The sequence below is a fragment of the Pleurodeles waltl genome, chromosome 7 (genome assembly GCF_031143425.1).
Source record: "Pleurodeles waltl isolate 20211129_DDA chromosome 7, aPleWal1.hap1.20221129, whole genome shotgun sequence".
Taxonomy (NCBI): Eukaryota; Metazoa; Chordata; class Amphibia; order Caudata; family Salamandridae; genus Pleurodeles; species Pleurodeles waltl.
The window spans coordinates 813,834,873-813,857,289 of NC_090446.1; the positions used below are offsets into that span (position 1 = coordinate 813,834,873).

A 22,417-nucleotide genomic window follows, 5' to 3' on the forward strand; every position below is an offset into this window, starting at 1 on the left:
CAGACAGAAGAACATCTACATTACCCACAGGAAAACAGGCCAAAATCAAACACTTTATCAATTGTAACAGCGATTTTGTAGTGTATGTTTTGGTTTGTATTTGTGGAATACAGTATGTTGGGAACACTATTTTCCCTGTGAAGTAAAGGATACTGGAACATTTCAGGCAGTGAGGAATAAGGATTTCAGTTCTCCTATAGCCTGACATTGGCATGAAAATCATGCCTCCACTACTGACAAAATTTAATGTTTTCGAATTGACAGGGCCCCCCTAAAGGCACGTAGAGGTGATAGAGAGAAGACCCTGAGAGAGTTGGAGTCAGGATACATTATGTGACTCAACAGCAAACACTCAGGAGGCCTCAATTTTGATGAGGAGTTACCTGTGTATATTGGTTAATGTTTATGGTCCAGTAAATTCGTTTTTTTTTTGCATAAGTTGGGTCTGTGTAAGTTGCTTTGACAATATGAGTGGCCACTATAGTTTGTTTCAATAAATGAAGGGAGTCATTATGAATTTGGCAGATGGAAAAGGCCGTCCACAAAACTCCTGCGGTCAGGTTACAGCCAGTGCGTCTTCCTTCCTGCGGGCCCCATTAGGAGTTTCCCACTGGGTCAGTGGGCGGAGACGGTGTTTCTGTCCGCTGGCCCAGTGGAAACAGCCTACAACATTGATAGCAGTTCATAAATGAGCTGACGGCAATGCTGCAGTGCCAAGGGTGCACCAGCACCTGTCACGTGGTTCACTGTCTACAAAGCAGGCAGTGAACAGCACAACAGAGCTGGCCATGGGTGCCCCGGCACTGCCCATGCCAAGTGCATGGGAAGTGCAGGGGGCCCCTGCACTCCATCCCAGCCAGCCTTTACATGGCAGGGCTAGCGACATGTAATCACCAGCAGAGAAGGGACTTGTAATCCCCAGGGCAGTGCTGCTCCTGTGGAAGAAAACTGGTGGTGTTGGCAGTCCGACTGCCACATTGGTGACAGTTCGACTGCCAGCTCAGCCTTGGAGGCCTTAAGACCACCAGGGTCATAATGAGTCCCTGAGTGTGTATCCAGTATTTTCATTTTTAACCCATTTTTCTAAATTGTTATAATTGGGGTGTTCAATTGGGAACAGTGGCGTGGAAGGTGGACATGTTTTGATTAGGGTTGCTGTTAGGCTACAATACACCACTTAGCTAGCTATTGACTATTTTGTTTAATTTGATACAGCAATTGGGTCAGAAGAAAACCAGGCTAATTATATTAATTTAACCAGCAACATACACGCATTAGAATCTTTTTGGACTGGTTGCTATTCTGCAGATATATTTGAAGCCATTTGGCTGGTTTATGAGTCAATTTAATTTTCTTGATATGCCCTATTTGTTTACTAAATTTATTTATCAGAAATATTTTACTGGTATATTGTGTTGCTTTGTTTTTTTTTTACATTTTGTTTTGCTAAAAATGAAGTTTATTTAGTGTTGCATTAACATGTTTTGCATCGTTCTGCACTTACATCATTTTATGATGTCTTCTTTCTATTTTAGTGATGTTCTGGGGTGTTGAAAAGGTGATTGGGCATTTTCACTGACCAAAGTTTAGTCATGGTGAAGACCCGGCTGGGCCAAAATGCGTAGCCAATTAAAACTTCATGGTGAAATGGATCTGGGAGTGTGAGTTTCTTTGTGCCGATGATTCCGACGCCAGGTATTGTGTGTGTATATATATATATATATATATATATATATATATATATATATATATATATATATATGTATATGTTTATCGATGTGCCACATTGACTATAGATGAAAATTCAGTGGCTATTGATTGTTGAGAAAGAGATTCGGTTTTTTTTTGCATTTAGTTATTTGATTGGCCCTGATGAAGTAATGTCAAAGTGTTGAGACAGGTTCTCAATAAATAACTTGAAGTCCTTTGAGAAAAAATTACCATCCCTCTCTCCAGTCCTTAATCACTGTCAATATGTGTGTGTATATATGTGTATCTATATGCCTATATATATCTATCTATATCTTTATATCTTTATCTAAATATATGAACCCTTAGATAAAGACATAGCTATAGATATAAATATGTATAGAAATAGATATAGATATATCTCTTTTAGACACTGCAGGTTTGCTGCTACTATCAATGCTGGGCTCTGCCTGCCTAGCCTTGAGCTCCAGGGCCAGATGTACCAAACATGTGTTTGCAATTTCCTAGTTACGAGTTTTTGTGATTCAAAATTAAGAAAACACAAACAGCGATGTACTTATGTGGCTCAAACACATTTTGTGATTCCTAATCGGTCGCAAATCGACCTAACTCTTTAATATTAATGATGTAGGTCACAATTTGAGACCCCTTGGGATTGGCCAAATAGCACAGTGGTGGTAGCCTTCTGGGGTCAGCAGACAACCATGTGTGTGACTGCTTTTTAAATAAAGCAATGTTTTTTTTCATAATGCAGCCTGTTTTCCTTGAAGGAAAATGGAACACATTTCAAAAAGAAAAATGAAGTGGGACCACTGCCTGCTCCTAAAAATATTTTAACCCACATTCACAAAGAGGAAGGGGTCCATAATGGACCCCTTACCTATTGCGCATGGGTTACCCCCAACTTGAAGTTGGCGATAAACTGCAAATATTTTGCAACCGCATTTTGGTTGCAAAACATTCTTACATCCCATTGTGAGTTGCTGTGAGGAAGGGACACTGTTAACCCGCCTCTTCATAACACCAAATTGCAGACCCTGTTAGTGATTCAGTAATGGGTTACTAAATCGCAAATAGGGCATTGGTCCATACCCAAATGTTTTTTAGCGGTTGCAAATGGCCCTATTCTGCAATTCGGACTGTTTGCAATAGCTCAAACCTTCATGCGTCTGGTCCTCAGTTCTTTCAAACTCAGTTCATGAGACAGTAATAACCTTTTCTCCCCCAAGGCCCTCTCAGCCTTCTTTTTTTCTACTTCCATGACCAGTTTTATCTCTTCCATCCTGGCCAGCTCAAACTTCAATTCTCTCTCCTCCCTCCTCTCCGCCAGCTCCTCTGGGGACAGGCTGCGGGACGATACAATGCTTCTTCCCTAGCATGGAGCTCCAAAGAAGGGGTCAAATCATCCCCTTCAGCAGACAGTTTGCCCTCAGGACTGAGATCGAGATCCTCTCTTTGCCAGTCCATCTCCTCATCTCCTTCAGTTGCTGTAGCAAGTGACTGCTGGAGTTTCTCCTGGACTCTCAGCACCTTTTGCAATTCCATGGTCCTGGTTGTGTTCTTGTCTGGAATTCCCCTCTCTTAACAGAAATCCTTGAGCTGGGCCACAGTGTAGGCCCACTGAACACAAAGTACCTTATATCCTAATTTGCGGAGCACTGCATGGATCTGCGTCAAAGATGCATTGGGCAGTCAATGCCATGTGTTAGTTCCAAGATGCAGTGAGGCTGCAGTGTGGGATCCTGGCACTAAATGCAATGCCAACTTCCTAAAAGTGGCTTTTTCAGAATTACAATTTAAAGTCTGACTTCACCATCAATTAGGATTTTAAATTGGGATTCCAAAGACACCAAACATGAGTGAGTTTTGTCTTCCTATTTGGAAATTATACTTATAAAATGTAATAAGGCAACTCCAATGTTATCCTAAGGGAGAGATAATTCTTGCTGCAGTGAAATACAAATTTGAGATTTTTCCATACCAGAACATGTTAAACTCAAAAGTGCATGTCTTACTTTTTAAATGCATTGCTCCCAGCCCAATTGGCAGTCCAGGGGCTACCCTAGGGTGTAACACATGTATTAAAAATAAGGTTTGGTCAGCAAAAAGGTTATTTTTTCCAGGTGAAAATGCAGTCTAAAACTGCACACGAAAACTTTGCAATGGCAGGGCTGAAACATGCTTAAAGTTCTACTTAATCGGGTAGCACAACCAGTGCAGTAGGCCTACCAGTAGCATTTAATTTACAGGCCAAGTGCACATGTACTACCACTTCACGGGGGACCTAGAAGTAAATTAAGTATATCAACTGGGGATAAGGCAATAGTACCATGTTCAGAGGAGTAGGCACAAGCACTTTAAAATTGGTTAGCAGTGGAAAAGTGTACGGAGTCCTGATGCCAGTAGAAACGAGATCAGGAATAATGGAGGAAGAAGGCAAAAAGGGAATGCAACTACATAGAAATGAGCAGCCATCTTGCAACATGGGAATCCAATTTCAAAAGCCATAATGAATCATCCACTTTACAATTTAAGCACAATATAATGAGCTCCACTGAAATATTACCATTTTATAAATAAACTAATAGTCATCCAGCACCATTGGGCACAGTTTTAAAATAGTCAAAACCAAACAAACTGCATATACCACAGTGTAATGAACATTGCCCTCCTTTGCATTACAACTAAGCAAATATAATGAATGATGAGTGTACACTAAAGTCTTCCGATCCATTTTGGCATACTAATTATGATCTCAATGTATAATAGACATCCTCAAATGAAAATTAACTGAAAAAAATATATTAAATAAGTATGTATTTCCTATCCAAAGGCATTTTTTTAATTGCTTTGAACTTTGGCCATTGCAGATTTATCTCCAACAAATTTGACACTGTAAATTTCAAGTAGTAAGGTGGGGACAAAACTATTTAATTTCCAGAATGACATTTTCTGTGCATCTACATCATCTGAATGGATTTACATCAAACTTGGAATGAAATCATACTGTTCCTCAGAAATCTGTTATGTATTTTGTGAATTTTTAGAACCTGAAAAAGGTGCTAGTTTAGCTTGAAAGAGTTAACAGCATATATCTTGACAGATTAAAATCACAATTTCTAAAATGACAATTTCTATCAGTCACACCTGGCAATGTTTTCAAATGTGTTTGGCTAAAGGTGGTGATCAAAACATTTTTCCATCTTCGTAGAAAATGTTACTTTTATCTAAATTACAGATTTGTATCACATCTATTGCTTTTATCTTTATTTAGTCAATTTGAAGGTAGAGGGCAAAATTTAAGTTTTCTATAAACATGTCAAATTATTGCTCTATATATTACTATAGATTCCACGGAAAAAACAGGAAGAAGGAAACCTTATGTATCCCAGTGCATTTGTGTAATACTTGGTACATTTGTAGTGGACATTCACAAGTGTTTTCATGTGATCACAAAAAGCAAAATGTCAGAAATAATAAAAATCATGGGAAAACACTTAAACATCACAGGCCGGAGACCTAATGCTTTATTATTTTTAAGTGGATGAATAAGCATGTCTCTCTGTTTGCATTACAACCTATCCTGTTTGACAGGCTAAGGACAGATTTAAAAAAAATACCTGTGCCTCCAATGGCATTCATCATTTCTCCAAGGTAAGAAATACATTTATTAGAAAGCAATAACTAGGATGACATCTCTATCCTCCCAAAAACGTGAAGAAAGGACTTCTGGCTATCATTTATGTTAATGCTACCTCCTACAGATTAATTATGAGCCTGCATGGTGGTAGAGTATCATTTGACCCAGATAGCTCCGCAGGTGGTAGTTTCTGAATGAAAATGCCTCCGGTTATGGAGTTAAAAGGGTTTTACCTGAGATTTTGGTAAGCCTTCTACACCCTCAGCACATGGGATAGAAATCCAATAGCTACAAAATATGTTAGTGCAGTTATAAAAAGTTTACATGAGCTCTTAATACTGTAAATTAGGTTAGTTAGTATAAATTGTTTCTCAATTATGCTTTAAAGGTAGGTTGTCATTTTGCTCTATTACGGAGGGTCTAGCAGCCATGTAACTTGAAATCCTCCTTGCCGTGAAAACACTTAAAACTTTCAAGTACACTGTAGTATCAGGGAAAGAAAGAAATAATTAATTGTACACATGGTAAGAATAAATAACCTTTATCTCACTCAGTAAATAAAGGAAACAATTTCTTTGGAGTCTGGTTAAAAAAAAAACCTTACGAACAGACTTAGCCAGCACATTTATTTTTACCAGAAACCTACATAGAGCAAGCTTCTTCAAAAATAGCTATCTATTAAGGTGGAAAAAAACATTTTTGATAAACTGCACCATACATCACTGCCTTACATTTCCCACTGCTGACCGCAACGCCCTCCAAAGCTTTAGACATGGAGATTCTCACTTTTCTTGTATTTTTAAAATAAACAACTTTTCATAGAATGGAACAATGTAAATAATATAACAGTCAACAAAAATAGAATTTGAATCTCAGAGCACATACTTCGGGTGCTTTTGCTTTTGTTTTAAAGGCAACTCTGAATCTGATACAAGTGAAAAGAATCACAGTAAAAACTCTCATTAGCAAGGGTGTACAAACAAATGCTTCTTCACAGGCCCATCAGCCACAAATAAAACAGCTCTTCACAGGTCTAACAGCCACAAATATTGAATGTCATGAATTTGCAAGACACTGCAATCATACAAATTCCTCAATGATGTATATCACTACCAGAAAAGACTGCTATGAGATGGAGAGCCTCATTACAATTTGTATGCAAGTACTTAAGGCAACAAGAATGTATGATGTAATATGATTTTAACAGAGGTGTCAAAAAAAGAAGGCACTCCAGAATGAAATTGAGAAAATGAGACTGAAAATGGGCATGAGTTCAAACAATATCTGAAAACAAAATCTTTTTAAATTTAATTTTCTAATCTTTTCTCATTTTTAGATCACAATTAACACTTGGATTACCAAAGCAAGAGTTATGAATAAATCCACCAAACTGTTGCCATATTCTTACCAGTGCTTGAAGTCTGTTGTTGCGCTGAACAAGCTCTTAAGAGATAGGAGTTAGGAGAGAACTCTTCATCAGGGTTGGTGTCCATGATTTGATGTGAATTATTGCTATCTAGCAATGGCATCTGGCAGCTCACCTGGGGAGGATTATGGGAACTGGGTAGCTGAGCAGATGGAAGAAGGCTAGAGGAGGATGTCGGTGGAAGGGGGCGACCTAAGGAAACAAAGGGTAAAAAAGCCATCCTATGTCAGTAATATTAACATTAAAATATTTAGTGATTGCTTTTCCACGATGAAAGATGCTAACTTTCCAATCCATTGTATTAGCTAAAACTCAGAATTGAGAAACTATAAACATATACTAAAATACTTGGGCACTTAAAGTTTAAAAGCCCTGCGGGCACACCACGGTTTTCTCATACTACATAAAATTCTTAACTACCTAAACAAGCAATACCTGCAGTACAGTTTGTTAATCCTGGAGATTGTTGTCGGGCAACATATTAAATTGCTGTACATAGTATGTTATCACAGATCATTATCTTTATTTCTCTGACACATTTGTCAAAATTGGTTCATTTATTCTAAATTGCGAATGTCAGAAAATCGATAATTACTAGGAATGGATGGTAGTCCACCACAAGGAATAAATCCATATACTTGTGAAGGTAAAACAGTTTCAATAATTTAGGCCTGAGTTGTACCCCTTGGCAGCTATTGCGCAGAGCAGACAGATTTAACTTAGGAAAATTAGTAAAGTATTTAGCGGTAACCAAACCGTTAAAAACAAAACAGAATAAAAATTCAACATCCAACTTATAAAAAAAAAAAAAAGAGAAAAAAACTTGCTAAAGAGCTAACTGATGAGCAAAATGGCACCAAAATGGCAGAAATCCAAAAAGGGGAACTGGAGACTTTGGGCCTGATTTAGATTTTTGTGGACGGGTTACTTCATCACAATGGTGACAGCTATCCCGTCCACCAAATATATAGCCCATAGGAAACAATAGGTTTTATATTTTGACGGACAGGATATCCTTTGCTGTTGTGACGGAGTAAGCCGTCCACCGAAACGTAAATCAGGTCCATTATCTCTTAAAGATTTAAGGCAAAAACCACTAAATAAAAGGAAAAGTGATGGCTAGAAGTCATTGTTCTCTGTGGACTGGGACATAGGCACAATTTCAGGAAAACCACCTTGGAGCAAGGTTCAGATGACCCAGGCATGTTGATCCGGTCAAAGACTTTACCGTCTGACTTAGTCTATGAAATGTAAGTTAAAACCTTTGAGCAGGGCAAGATTGCAGGCTGTATCTAATAAAGTCCTCTCAAAGCCAGATAGTCCCCTCAAAGCCATAATTTGACAGAAAAAGCGCAGAGTGTGAGAAATTCAAACTGTGTGTCTGCCAACGTCCTTGAATCTGGTGGATACTTTTGTGCCTATGCCCAGTCAAGATTTCTACCCTTTGACTTAGTCAGTGGGTGGCGTGACTTCTGGACACTCCCTGACCAGTGAGAAAAACTTTCCCAAGGGCATGCATTCCCATTTTTGCAGCACATCCTGATTGCCTAACTGTGAACTATCCCATACTGCACTATTCTGAGATAAATCCAAGACAGCAACACCTTTCTGATGCTGTGGTGCCAGCCATGACTGTGTTAAGGGAAACAAGAATGCCCCTCCTGTTCAAATGTACCACACCAGATCCTAGACCATCTCTCACTCTTGTGGATCTGGTATAGAGAGGTCAGGAAATTAAAGGCTTCTCTTCCCCTGGTCTCCCTTTATACTTAAGTATGAATGTAAAGGTTCACCCTGGTCCCTTTCAAATTAATGAAGTTCTAGAACTCTGTAAAAGTGCTCTTCATTAACTGATAATAGTTACATATGTCACCTCTAAGCACAAGTTAGTGGTTCTGAAATGGGAGCAGCTTTCACAGTTCATTAAGGGCAAACGCTGACAGTGGCCAGTTTCTGGCATGCTAATGCTAATTAGACTACCGAATGTCCTGGCAGGCAATGTCTGACTTTTTAAATGTCACCTTTTCCTAAATATCCATTGAAATCCAACTTCACCACTAAACTGGATTTTCATTAAACATTAACAATAGTGTTTGTATTACTACAGTAGATTGTCAAAAACCAAAGTTAGCATAGTTGTGATTTTATCCTGAACTTTATTTTTTTAATGACAGCTACTTCTGTTTACAATGAAATTAGCATTTGTAGGATAGTCACTATAGGAACATACCAACCCTAAGTTTTTCCATCTACCACTTAAATACCAGACACTGTACCCTATGGGCTACAAGGCCTACTTAGGTATCACCTATTTAATATTTTAAGTACGGTCTGTTTAACAGTTTCACTTGCAGGTTTTGAAGCTTCAGAAGTCAGGCTACACAGGAAGGCCTGAAACCATGTTTTCTTTGTCAGCCTAGTGTATGGCACAATATGTACTGCAGTCCACATGTAACATGGAAGTTTTCTATGTCACTAATGTATTTCTTGCACCATGTATTATGAATTTACTAGGAGTTAGGCAATATTACCATGTTTTAGGAGTCAGAGCACATACACTCCGAATTGTACAGTAGTGCCCCAATGAGCAGAGTTAAAAAGCCACCAGCATCAGTCCACAAGAAAAGGGAGTGACCACACAAAAAGAAGCACTTTCTCACAATATGTGTGTCGCAAATGTAAAGTTAATAGTCAATACTGTATTGAATCATTGACTGAACTGTTATGTTTGTAGACATGCATGATGAATTTCTGAGTTAGTATTTCTTGCGTGTATTTTTTAAATAAAATTGATATTCAGCTTAAGTGAAATATTCTATTTCTATGTAGTGTTAAGGCATTATTCAATACAATTATTTACCAGATGGCTCCACATCTGTTTATGAGTATGAAACATACCATTTACTGTTAAGATAGTGACACAGATAGATAGATAGATAGATAGATAGATAGATAGATAGATAGATAGATAGATAGATAGATAGATAGATAGATAGATAGATAGATAGATTGCTTAAGAAGCAAGACCACATTATCTATACCTGAGATAATACAAATTGAGGTGTGTTTCCCTAAATAGTATCATATACTCAGCCATTTGAATGAATTTAAGTTATCAGAATCTGCAAGCACATTGTCTTGTGGAGTGCCTACTTAGCAGACCCATGGGGGTATCAAGTCTGCATTGGTTTCTCTTATACCTGACATCCTTTGTAACGTTCACCCCTAACTTTTTGCCTTCCATCCTCCTGTTTTGCTGACTTTGTTTTTGCTTACTTTAGAACTCTGCACACTACCACTCCTAACCAGTGCTAAAGTGCTTGTGTTTTCTCCTTAAAACATGGTAGAATTGGCTTCTACCCAATTGGCATATTTAATGTACTTGTAGGTCCCTGGCCCTGTATATTAAATGCTACTATTTGGCCTGCAGCATTGTACTTCCCACTTGGGTATTTCTTTAAACATGTTTCAGGCCTGCCATTGTAGAGCCTGTGTGTGCAGTATTAAACTGCCATTTCAAACTAGTAAACTAAGGGGCATATTTAAGAATTTTCTTGCACCTTTTACGCCCTTTATCGCCACCATGTGTGCGCCATATTTTAAATGCGGCACACCATGACGCAGGGTAGGGGGCAATAGCGTCATTTTTTATGACGCTATTGATCTACTCTGCAGGAGTAGCACCAACATTTTAGCACTACTCCTGCAGAGTACATAGAGACCCATTGTAAACAATGGTGTGCCCCTTTTAATGCCTGCTCTGAGCAGGGGTTAAAAGCACTGAAAAAAATGACGCTGGGAAATCGGTTAGATTTCTTTGTTCCATTTTTTCAGCCCCTCTAACCGGGGAATGCTCCCTTTGCATACAATATGCCTGGTGCAGGCATAATGTAGTGCAAAGGGTTAGGAAGGGTTACAAAGTGGCGCAATGCAAGCATTGCACCACTTTGTAAGTATGGCACGGAGAATTTGGCCACATTAGTGTCCGAAAACATTATGCTAATGAGGCGCTAGGGGCTCTTAAATATGCCCCTAAATCTTTTGCCAGGCCCAAGCCTTTCTGTTTTAATACATATAAGTCACTCCTAGTGTAGGCCCTGGCTAGCCCAGACGCAGGGTGCAGCATGATTAAAAATTAGGACATGTACTTTTAGATTTTACATGTGATGGTAGTGAAAATGTCAAATTAGTTTTTCACTACTGCAAGGCCTGCTTCTGCCATAGAGTAACAATGGAGTTACCTAGTTACATTTAAGTGATAATTTCCAAATGAGAGCAGAAAATCAGTTCATGTTGGTGTCTATGAAATTCAAATGAGAGATCCTCTCTGGTGAGAAATTACAGTTTTGAAAATGCCACTTTCAGAACTATGGCATTTTCCTGCCTTCGCTATTTAGTGTCTGCATTTTTTCTCTGGGTGGCATGACCGGTTGTAGCTGGGAGTACCGTCAATATATACTGAAAATTGCAAAATCTATAACAGTAACAAAAGGAGCAGACCATTTTTACGCACCACTGTAAGAGAATGGAACACAGTTTCACATCTCCTTCAATCTACCCCATCTCTGTCCATTTCTCATAAGACACTGAAGAGACTTTATTTTTAACCAATCAATTTAAATTGAGGTTTTCATATCTGCAAGCTAATCTGTTATGTACTTATGTAGTGCCAAGTACTTCAGGTGATCATTCATTCTATAAATAATGGATAATATAACATCTCCTTGGTTTAAGATTCCCAAGTGTCTTTTGTATTACCTCCATGTCATTTTTTCAACTCTCTTCTCATATAATTTTTAGTTCCTCTCTTTTCTATCAGTGCATTAATAAAAGTGCTATACAAATTTGCACAAATTCACATACATGAAAAATACTATTATGTATTGTCAAATGCTATTCATCCTAGACAATGATTTGCCCTTTACTAGAAACAGCTAAATCTATAAAAAAAACAGAAAAGTGTTTCATGACATTTCTTAAGTGTTTCTATACATACTGTAGACAGTTGAATTACACTTTGACTAAGTACTCTGCTGATACATTATGGCGTGGTAATATGCAACGTTTGGTAAATCACGTACATTAATCTACGGAGACTATTGCTTCCATTGTTTTGAAACATTCTAAAGCAAATCCGTATATTCTGAAACAGCAGAGTGTCTTGCAGGTGTTCTTATGTGATTACATATATTTTACATTAAATCTGTAACAAATGACTGCGTCAAAACTAAAATACAATCCTTTCACGGTGTCATGGATTGACAGTGACAAAGACACGCATTGTGATGGCGCTGAGATTGCTTCTGTACTCTCAGATATTTATAGCAGCACAACATTAGAAATGTTCACAAATTCAAATCAAAAATCTTTTGCAATGGTGTCTAGAGAAAAACATGTTTTATGGTCAGCAAGCTCTTGAAATGCACCGAAGCTCTTCAACAGACACAAAACTGGGCATTGAAATCCTGCAGCAAGTTCGACCTGGAACGTGGCCATGAATAAAAGATAATCTAAACACTTGTAAAGTAGAAACTGAATAAAATATATCACAAAACCCAGAAACCTAATTGAAATGCTGCACCGACAGCCATCCTGCTAAGTAAGAACGCATCCTCTTATCCATCATATTAGTAGTGAGATTTCAATGCAGAAAGTTATCTATCACCTTTTCAATGCATTATCAATCCATGCCACTTTTTAGCAGCCCAGTACCCGAAAATGTGCTGAACAGATTATTAGACCAATACAATTTCTTGCATGAACATGAGGTAACATCATCATCTCTGCTGCTAAACATAAGCCGTGTGTGCGAGAAAGGAAGGCCGGTGTCATCATAATAGAACCTACTTGTGTACTGGACTGCTCTCATGCATGTGTTAGACATAAGGAGAAGTCGTAAGTAGCCTGAGCAGAATTACATTTGTGTTAACTGGATCACTATTCAAATTGGGGCATATTTAGACCCTTAAAGCAATGTCTTCTGCGAGTTGGGCAGCTCTGGAGAAATATGTACAGTACGGTCGGCTTGCTGCCTAGTTCCGATTTCCCCTGCTGGTCACATGTGTATCTGCACCATATATGTTACTTTCTCGCTACTGTGATTGAAAACTTGGGTATGTACATTACTCCATGCATGTAAGGTTCCTAGGGTGTACATGGAAGCTGCAGGGAAACTTGGATGTGGCTGCACAACATGGGTTATCATTAGTGACACCCAAGGGATCAAACCATTGTGTATGTATTGGAAGTCTGCATTTGGGCCTCTTCTCTAGCTGTGGCAAGCCTTTTGTCAATACTTATGAGTATTTGAGATCCTCGGTTTGACTGGTGACATAGAAGTAAGGGGTGCGTAATGGAGTATTAAAGCTCCAAAATACCAAACATAGCATCTATGATATCTTTATGGCACAGCATATCCTTGAATAAAGATCCGAATGCGTGTGCCTGTATATAAATATATATTTCCTGATTCATAATGCAAATCCTGATTCATAATGCCAAAATTTGAAAGCAAGCCAGATGTGCATAAACATCTGTCAACAGAACATTCTTAGTAAGGTGAATTTAGCCCATAATTATTTGTTGAAGTGGAGAGGAGAATTATACTGCAGCTGAAACTGAGGTAAGGCGTCAACATGATAGAGGCAAATATGCTTCAGTTGTTTCAGACCTGTTGATATTTTGCTTATGGCCACCAGAACACTATAAAATTCGAAGGTACATACTCTTTTAAGATCTAGCTACAGAAAACTGCCTGTCTGTTAGAGGGCATGTCATACCAAGCAAGAACATACAGAGCTTTTGGAATATTCCATAATCTCTTCATGGGAGCTGATCATTTGATGTTTTATGTTGTGTAGAGAGAAAAATAAATCTGATTAAATGTATATAGAGATAATATAATGTGCAACAACAAATATACAGACTAGCATTTTGGGTGAACAACTTTTGCCCCTACCATTGCAGCAATAACTGCAACCATGACAGAGACCACAGTGCAGCAGTGACCATAGCTATCATGAGATGAGGGACCACAACAGTAATCAGGGCAATCTGCAGGGTGGGGACTAAGGCCCACAGCATGGCAGGGACCAGAACAACGATCCAGGGCAGCAACCATGGCAGGGGCCACAGTGGTGATCACAGCAGTCACCTTCACAGGAGCAACAGCACATCTGTCACCGCAGTCAGTGACAATAGATGCAATCACCCCTGTAGAAATGGCTAGAACATCCAGCACATAGGGGGCCACATTAGTTAATAACAGTTGCAGCGCCAAAAAGAGTAAGAACATCACCACCACATATCACCATGGCAACAACACTGCCAGTTAATATAGCTTCAACCATAACAAATACTAGAGCAGCAGTGGGATCATCACAGTAGACACGGTATTTGCAACCACAGCTACCACTTCAGCAGCAACCACAGCTGCAGCAAACTTTGTAAGCACAGGAAAGACAATGGCAGTAACTACTCCTGTATCCACAGCAAAAAACAAGGTAACAATTACAGCAGGGAGAACAGTAGCAACATTAAACCTGGTAAAACTATAAATTCATTTTAGTAACCAGTACCATCCCCCTCAATTACACAAGTAATCACCACCAGCAGGATACCAATGGAACAGAGAGAATAACAATTCAGGCTGGACTCCAACTTTACAAAAGAAGATGATTTCAAGTCTATTCACAGCCACATAAAAGGGCATAAAGTTTACACTCACATTGAAACCATAGCACAGTCTAATGGTCAGCCTGGGTAATTTGCATTTTTGTCCAACCTAGAGAGTATAATTAATTCATCAACTGGCTATGGTTTGAAAAGGCTCAGATATTAAGGGCACTTCAGATATCCTAACTTTAAATTCAAAGAACATACCTCAATTATTTTTTAAAATGTGATATTTACTAGGTTAACTTACATATTCACAGTGATTTTGTGTAAGGAAATGCATATTTTTGCATGTTGAGCCCCACTTTTTGGGACTGATGCTGCTGGTTTTTCGACTTTTAGAGTGCACAGAGGCCTACTAACTAGACCTCAGTGCCAGCGTTTTAATGCTATACAAAAGTATGTTTAATTGGCTATCCCAATTGGCAAGCACTGCCTTACTTATAAGTCTTATAAGTATTTGTTACCCAGGGCATACAAGGCAGAGTGTCCATACAGAACTGCAGCACTGTTTGTACCATCCTCCACGTATGAAACATGAAAGAAACCTCAACCTTCCACTGGAGACTGAAAGGGTGGTGTGCCATGATGCTAACACAACTTTGCCATTACCCCTAATGGCAAAGTGACCCCTTCCCTTAAGTGGGAATGTCAGACTCTCCTAAAGTAGGCTTTTCAAGTCCTATTGCAGGGAGTGATATGTTCTTAATTTAGACGTATGTTTTAATATGTCTTTCCAGCAACACTTACAAATTGCAAATTGTCGTTTTGCTGGGGAAGGGTAGGAGCCCCAGTAGCTATCAGAGTTAAGTTGTTTACACTTAAACACATCTAACTTCTGAATGAGACCACCTAACCAGGTCAACCAAATTAATGGGAAAATAAATTGGATTTGATGGTCAGATCATATTTAATGTCTCTATTAATGCTGAGCAACTTTTAGAAAGAAAGCTGCTACCCTGCACTCCAGATAGTACAGTGGCCTCACAAAGGCCATTCACACATAGGTAGGTTTCTGGCCACCTGGGGAGACATGTGAATGACTTACAGGCCTGTGAACAAAAGCATTAACTAGGTGTGATCTCCTACCCCAAAAAGGCTGTAAAGGGTGTTGGCCCAAAAGGCAAGCCTCAAATGTTAATCTGCATTTGAAGGGCTGCTGGCAACAACACTCCTGAGCAGGATGCCTTTTGTTCTGCCAGACATCTAGGAGACAGGGCCAAGAGGGGGAAACCAGTGTTAGAACCAGTTTTCCCAAAGTTGTATAGCCTATTGGTAGCCACACCCTATGGGTGGGCTGCCATGCTCCTCACGACCAAGGCAGGGTTGGGCCATCTTGGAAGGGGCAAGAATGGGGAACTTTGAGACAGCTAGGTGCCACATATCACAGGAACTTCATCAGTAGGAAGGAGGGATGTTTCTAGAATAAAATGGGCACCCCTGGCACCCTTAAACTCAGTTTACATTTGCAGAAGAAGAGGGGACTGAAGAAGGCTTGTTCTGCTGGCCTTGGATTGCACAAGAGAGGCTGCATTGCCAAGAAGACTGCACCTACTGTACTTTTTGTCTACTGTGCTGGGACCCTGCCTGTGGCTTCTGACATCGGGAAAACATGATTTCTCAACTTCACCACCTCCAGTGACTCCAAGGATTAGGTGGCTGGTCCCCTGGAACCTGATACAGGGACATAAGAGCAGAAAGAGCCCAACTTGACAAAGTGGTAACCCTAGTGGAACTTTTCCTGCTGCCAGTCACAGGGCACACTCACAAAGGAATCCGAGGCAGCCAATGTCTGCACCCAACTCTGCCAGACCTGAGAGAGCTGTCAAAGCCTGGATTATTTGGACTACAAGGGCACAAGCCCCCACCAAATGATTTGCCTCCAACCACGTTGTATCGTTGCCAGTGGCAGAGCTGCAGCTGTGCAACCACTGCAACAAAGAGAACTTCAAAGGACGTTGATCCATGTGACCAGATTGGCCCCACATCACCTGTGGACTCGGGAACAGAGACACCCCCAGCGACTGCACCACACCAAGGGCATCCATCAGTATCAGTACCACTCCATTTTTTCCTGTGGCAGTCTTGTACTAAACTTGGAAACTATCTTTAAAATCATTCTGGTGGCCAGGTAGCTATGTAAAGTATCCTTTCTCACCCCTAGACCTTGTCCCTGTCAGATTTGGTCACCCAAGATAGACTGGAATACTCCGACTAACTTTTTCAAGCTTTGCAAAAGTTGTAAAACTTTATGTTTACCAATGCTTGTTCGAGGTTGCATTTAAAAGTATTTTAAGGTTCTAAAATCTGTATCTCCAGAACCCTCTGGTTGATTTTGATAATCAAGGACTCTAAACATTCATAAAAATAAGCTCTAATTTTATAAATTGTTGTGTCATTTTGCTGGTGTGTGATTTTCATGTTCTGCTATATGTTGCAGATAAATGCTTTACACTAAGTTCCTGCGCGTTACTGCTCACAGTCACAGCTACTCAGGGTTGAGCTAGAGGTTAAGTAAACAAGACTGCTCTTTCCCAAAGGAGTCTCTGTAAGTGTACTCCACAATGAGGCTACCTAGCCCTATCATATAGTACACCCAGATCCTCACACCAGATATCAATATCAGCCATGATACTATAGTTGATTTATGGTCAAATGAAACTTCCCCTTTAACATGGTAACTGTAGCATGGCTGTGAACATTTACCACAGCAAATAAAGGTTTGTGACTCACTTATGTTTGTTGAACTATTAAAAATGAATGTTAACCAATATCAGGCTGTAAAAAATCCTCATAATTTGCTTTCACTTAATTATGCAAAACTTCAGGAAAATTGTGTTTATTTATGCAAACTGCAAACCTAGAAGGAGAGAAAGCATTTTGCACACAAAATAGCACCAGAAAAAGAAGCGCCACAATAAGCTGCTGTTACTCTTATCATTATTGTTAATCGCACGCTCCTATGCTTTGATTTTGCTGTGAAGTCGGTGCAATTACAGGAAGTGGTGTAATTTTGGGAATTTTGTAGAACAATCTTAACACAAATCTCGTGAAATTACGTGCATTATACCAGCGTAATTTGAATTTCGCTCGGCTGACCCAAAATGTCTCCTGAATGTTTTAGTTGACAAGGCCCAAAGTCAGTCTCATGTCCTAATAAAAAGGTCGGGCAGTGCAATAGTGGCAGGGGAAATGGTGAGATCTGAAGGGCTTCACAATTAATCAAATCACTTGGGCACCAGGCCCAGTTAGCAGTCCCAAGTGAAGAGATTTAGAAACAATCATAGGGAACGTACTGGGCGGATAACATTTCCCACAGGGGCTCTCCAATTATGTTTGCTAGGTGTGCTTTAAAAAAACGAAATCTGATATACATGAAAAATCAGAAACTAGGCAGCAAATTATGTAAAAAGGAAACTCAAATTGAGGCACACTCCCTAGAAATGGCTTGACCTACTCCAGTCAACATAATTTACAGGCTGAAATACGAAAACCTCCGCTGGGACTGTAACTTTCTTTGCACATTTTCCCTTCATCGTGTGCACTCCACTGCTGGCTGTGTTTTGGCATTAATAGGCTTACTTCCCTGGAACATGCTTGCAATTAGTGAAACACATCCCGAGCAAGCAGTAGGAGGCAAAGCTCACACCTTGGTTTAGCAATACGTGAACATTCTGAGCTATAATTAATGTCTGCCCTGAAAAAATGCCAATATCTACTTACTAACGGAGGTAGGTGTTAATATCTCTGGCAGGAAAAAATATTTACTATCAAAATTAGCATTTGTTTTTCTTTTTATCCTATTCTAACATGAATGCACCAATGCATCAACTGTGTTTCGCTACATAGTAGAACGATATTACGTTCTTATTGTTCTTTATTTCTACTCACTCTGATATTTATGGAATTGAGTTTTCCACACAGCCTCGAGAAAACCCGATATTTTAGTTGTGAGTGACCAAGAGTGTCTTGTGGTTATGAATCAGTTTCCAAGGGTCTCCTCAGGATTCTGAATAACAAAATTTGCTTTGTTCTTCTCTCACTTAAAAATAACACTGGAAACATTTTAACTAGAGACCACGTTGAGATACATTTATAAAAGCAGGTAGGTAGCCATTCATGGAGAAACTCTATTTCTGTTCAGGCCTTTCAATGGCAGAATAGTGCATGAGTGGTTTGTAATGTTATTAACTGCCTGAGAGGTGCACTGGTGTGCTGTTGTAAGCACAATTCATTAAAATCTTATGGATTACGCAAGAGACTTCCCCTGCACGGAAGAATGCAAGTAAGGAAAAGCACCAATGTCATATTACTACAGTGAAAGTAAAATTAAACAAGGTAAACTCTGTGTAGAAAAATTATTGTATCAGTCCCCTGATACAGGAGATATTCATCATGTAGTGTAGTAGGAGATATACATCTTTAGCTAGTAATAATACAACAGTTACTAATAAGATCCAGTCAATTCTCAAAAAATGAATCCTTGCCCAACCCCTGGCAACAAAAGTTGGACTTAATTTAGGAGACAGGTAAGTGTAAAGCATTTAGTATCAGCAAATTAGGTAATAAGTAAAAGACACACTACAACAAAAACCGAACACCAATTTATAACAATAGAGAATATTTTTATCTTCACAATGACATGAACATGATCACAATCTAATGTAAGGAACCAGAGATATGGATTTTCAAAATTAAAATAGAAGATGTGTATGGTAACTCCAAAAAGCATAAAGCGCCAACTGCAGCTATCTGGTCACACTGGACTGGGACAAAGTCAATGTTTTAGGCTGACTGCAATGGAGAGCAGGTGGGATAAGTGAAGCGGCGGGTCTCGGGCAAGATTATGTCTTTGCAGTGTCACTTTGTTGAAGCTTTTCTTCTCAAAGTTGAAAGATCAGGTCCTTGAATCCAGAGTTTGCTTCAACAATGGTGGCCTGCATCAGCGCGATGCATCTTTGTGTCTCTGGCGGTCTTTGTCCTCAATGTTGATGACGGGGAACTCAGGAGCTTTCAGTGGGGCAACCGCAAGCAGTCAGGGCGACTGATGGTTCGATGATGGCAACTTGACTTTCGATGTTGAGACAGTCTTCTTCTGGAGCTTTTTAACAATATTTGACAAAAAGTTCTGAAACTTTCATATCTTCTTCTGAAAGGTTCTGTGAGGGTCAGAAAGAGTCCACAGCACCAGCCAGGAGGTCTGAAGCTCAGGTTTTCCTATTGGAAGTCTGGGCTCCACCTGTCACAATGCATCTGGTCAGTTCACGAAATTCCAGGTGATCCTGTTCAGATGGAGTTGTCTTCTTAGTGGATGCTGCAGGTGTCATCTTCCAGCACTTTGCTACCTGCTGCTGCTTAGGGAGTCCACTCATTATCCTTGAAGGCAGGCAATGTCCTTCTTGTGTGGAGCCTTTCAAGGGCAGCAGGTGCAGTCCTTCTCAGTGCTGTCCTCTGTTGTGCAGTCAAGGGTCTAGCAGGGCAGTCCTTCTTCAGATGTTTCAGGCAATGGGGTTCAAGTTGTCACCCTCTGTGATGACCACTTCCTGGGAAGTATGGCTTATTTTTGTTCCACAATGCACAGTTCCTCAAAAATCAAGGTGGAGAAATTCTCTTCTTGGAGTGCAGGTCTGGCCAACTCATCCGACAGGTGTGGCTGACTTTTCCCTACAGTCCCCTTCCAGTTCTTCTCCTAATCTAACTGGGGGGCTCCCATCTGGCTGGGGATCAAGTATGTGGGGGCTGGCATGGGTCCTGTGACATCTGTGCTTCTACCTTTTAAGTTCAGGTTATCTTCCCAGCCCCCTTCCTGTCCTGGTTTCTCCAGGACAAAGATTTTGACCCATCAAGTGGCTGTATTGTTTCAGCCCCTGGCCTCTTCACACCTACTCAGGGAGCAGCTTGGCTCAGGCTGTTAAAAAGGTTGACCAATCAGAAGAGGCTGCCACAGGGCTGTTTTAGGTAACGTCACAATAGTGAGTTCTAAAACTACTTTCCTGAAATAGCTATAATAAATCTGACTTTGGCAAGTTGTTGGATTTATTGTAAATATTATTTTGATACTCTGCATCACGTTGCAGCCAATGGCAAGCAAAAGTTAGACTTTATTAAGTTTTAATAAAGCCTTATCATGTTAGCCTATAGAACTAGCAGCACTACAATGGGAAAAAACAATTTGGCTGTTTTTCACCACCAGGGCATATAAAACATAACGTATATTGTCCCTGCTTTCATAACAAGGCAACCCACCCTTGGGGCATCCAGGGCAGACCTCCGGGTGACTTATATGTATTAAAAAGGTAGGTATGGACTTTAGAAATCCTTTTAGTTCCAAAGCCGATTTAGGACACAGTTTATTTTAAAACCAGCCTGCAAGCCAGGTCTGATTTAAAATGACACTAACCACCACAGAAGTGCACACTTAAGTGTGTTAGGTCCACTGGGGCTTCCAAATCTATGTGTCCTACTATGTACTAGGCACTTACAGGTAGGATGTCTTGCCAAATTAGAATTACACCAATTATCATATACGTTGAAGGACACAACACTGGCGCTGGGCATTGTTAGCGGAGCTCCAGACACTTTCAGAGTCAATAACCACTAATATCAGACAAGAAAATGGGGATGATCAGGACAAAAAGCATGACTTTCCTACACATAGCAATAACAACTATAACACTTTTTTTCTACAGAGTGGATAAAAATGTTTTTAATGAAACTATGATACATTGAAAAGCAAACCCAACCCCATACAGTTTAATTTTACTTTTGTAAATTATTAATTTCTAGGTGCTGAAAACATTAGCATTGACAGTTCCACTTGCTTCTCTACTTGCAAAATCTTGTTGCTGTTATTTACGGCTGTGGAAAATGTGTACATCTGACAGAATTTCCACAAATGTGATTGACATTGCTGCACGCAAGGTCTTGACAAGCAAGATCTGGGAATTTCATGAACAGGTGGCCCTTTTCTGCCTATCAGTGATAACTATGGTTGGAAAAGTATTTGTAAGCTGTGCTCAACTATTTCTTGAACAGTAATGGAACATGCTTTTAAAGTTTCCACAAAACATAGTTTAGAAAGTGCTTCCAGTGAATAAATGATCTTTGGGGAAAATTACAACCCATTTAATAATAATTTTAATGGTAGGACATTCCTTAATGCATTTGCAGGCATATATTTTCGTAAAAGGTGGCTGATAATTTGGCCAAACTATGAGGGTAAAATACACCTTGCTTTTAGAGTGTCTAAATTACTAGGAAGATGAAAGTCTCATATTAATTGAGGCCGCACAGCGTGGTACATGATCATCGTTATCTATTCAAAGACATTTTTTGTAGTAGACTGGGGACTACAAAGTAAAACATAGCTCAAGTACCTCTATAGGTTCATCAGAAGCAATTAACAATGGGTAAAAACAACTAGATACAACCACGCAAAATAGAACCATCCAAATACGAAAAGGGAAGTTGTAAAACAAGGATGTGGTTTTCGTCCAACTTGAACTGCTGCTTAAAGGGTTGAACAATGTCATTTTTTTTCACTAATGCACACGGACCAATGACCTGAACTAACAGCCTCCCTTCTGTGTGTAAATAACATGCATTCACATCACAACTGCAACGGCTGCTACAAAAGCCGTGGGCCTCCAATAAATAGTTAGCACAAGCAAGATTCAGCAATGTAACATATATGAAGCTGGTTTGTATGTATGAATCGATGTACACAACTGAGCACAAGATACGTTTGAGATGTTTTGATGCTCGATCTTGGACAGTTCCTAATAATTCACTGTTGGAAATGGCCCTTTTTGCAGGGTCATCCCCAGTCTTTTTGCCTCCTGCCTCCTATTTTTTCTGACCTGCTGCTGTTGGCTTTTGAACTCTGAGCACTTTACCACTGCTAACGAGTGCTAAAGTGCATATGCTCTCTGTGTAAATTGTATGTAATTGGTTTATCCATGATTGGC

The 22,417-nt window shown here is 39.7% G+C and overlaps 1 protein-coding gene across 1 annotated transcript in view; it reads right to left on the reverse strand.

The window, feature by feature from the left end:
• Nucleotides 1-22,417, reverse strand: part of TENM2 (teneurin transmembrane protein 2) — a 1,257,685-nt gene that overhangs the window by 859,315 nt on the left and 375,953 nt on the right. Inside the window, exon 3 of the mRNA XM_069199351.1 lies at nucleotides 6,759-6,968. Within this exon, the coding sequence (XP_069055452.1) occupies nucleotides 6,759-6,968 (210 nt within the window). The remainder of the gene's footprint in view (nucleotides 1-6,758; nucleotides 6,969-22,417) is intronic.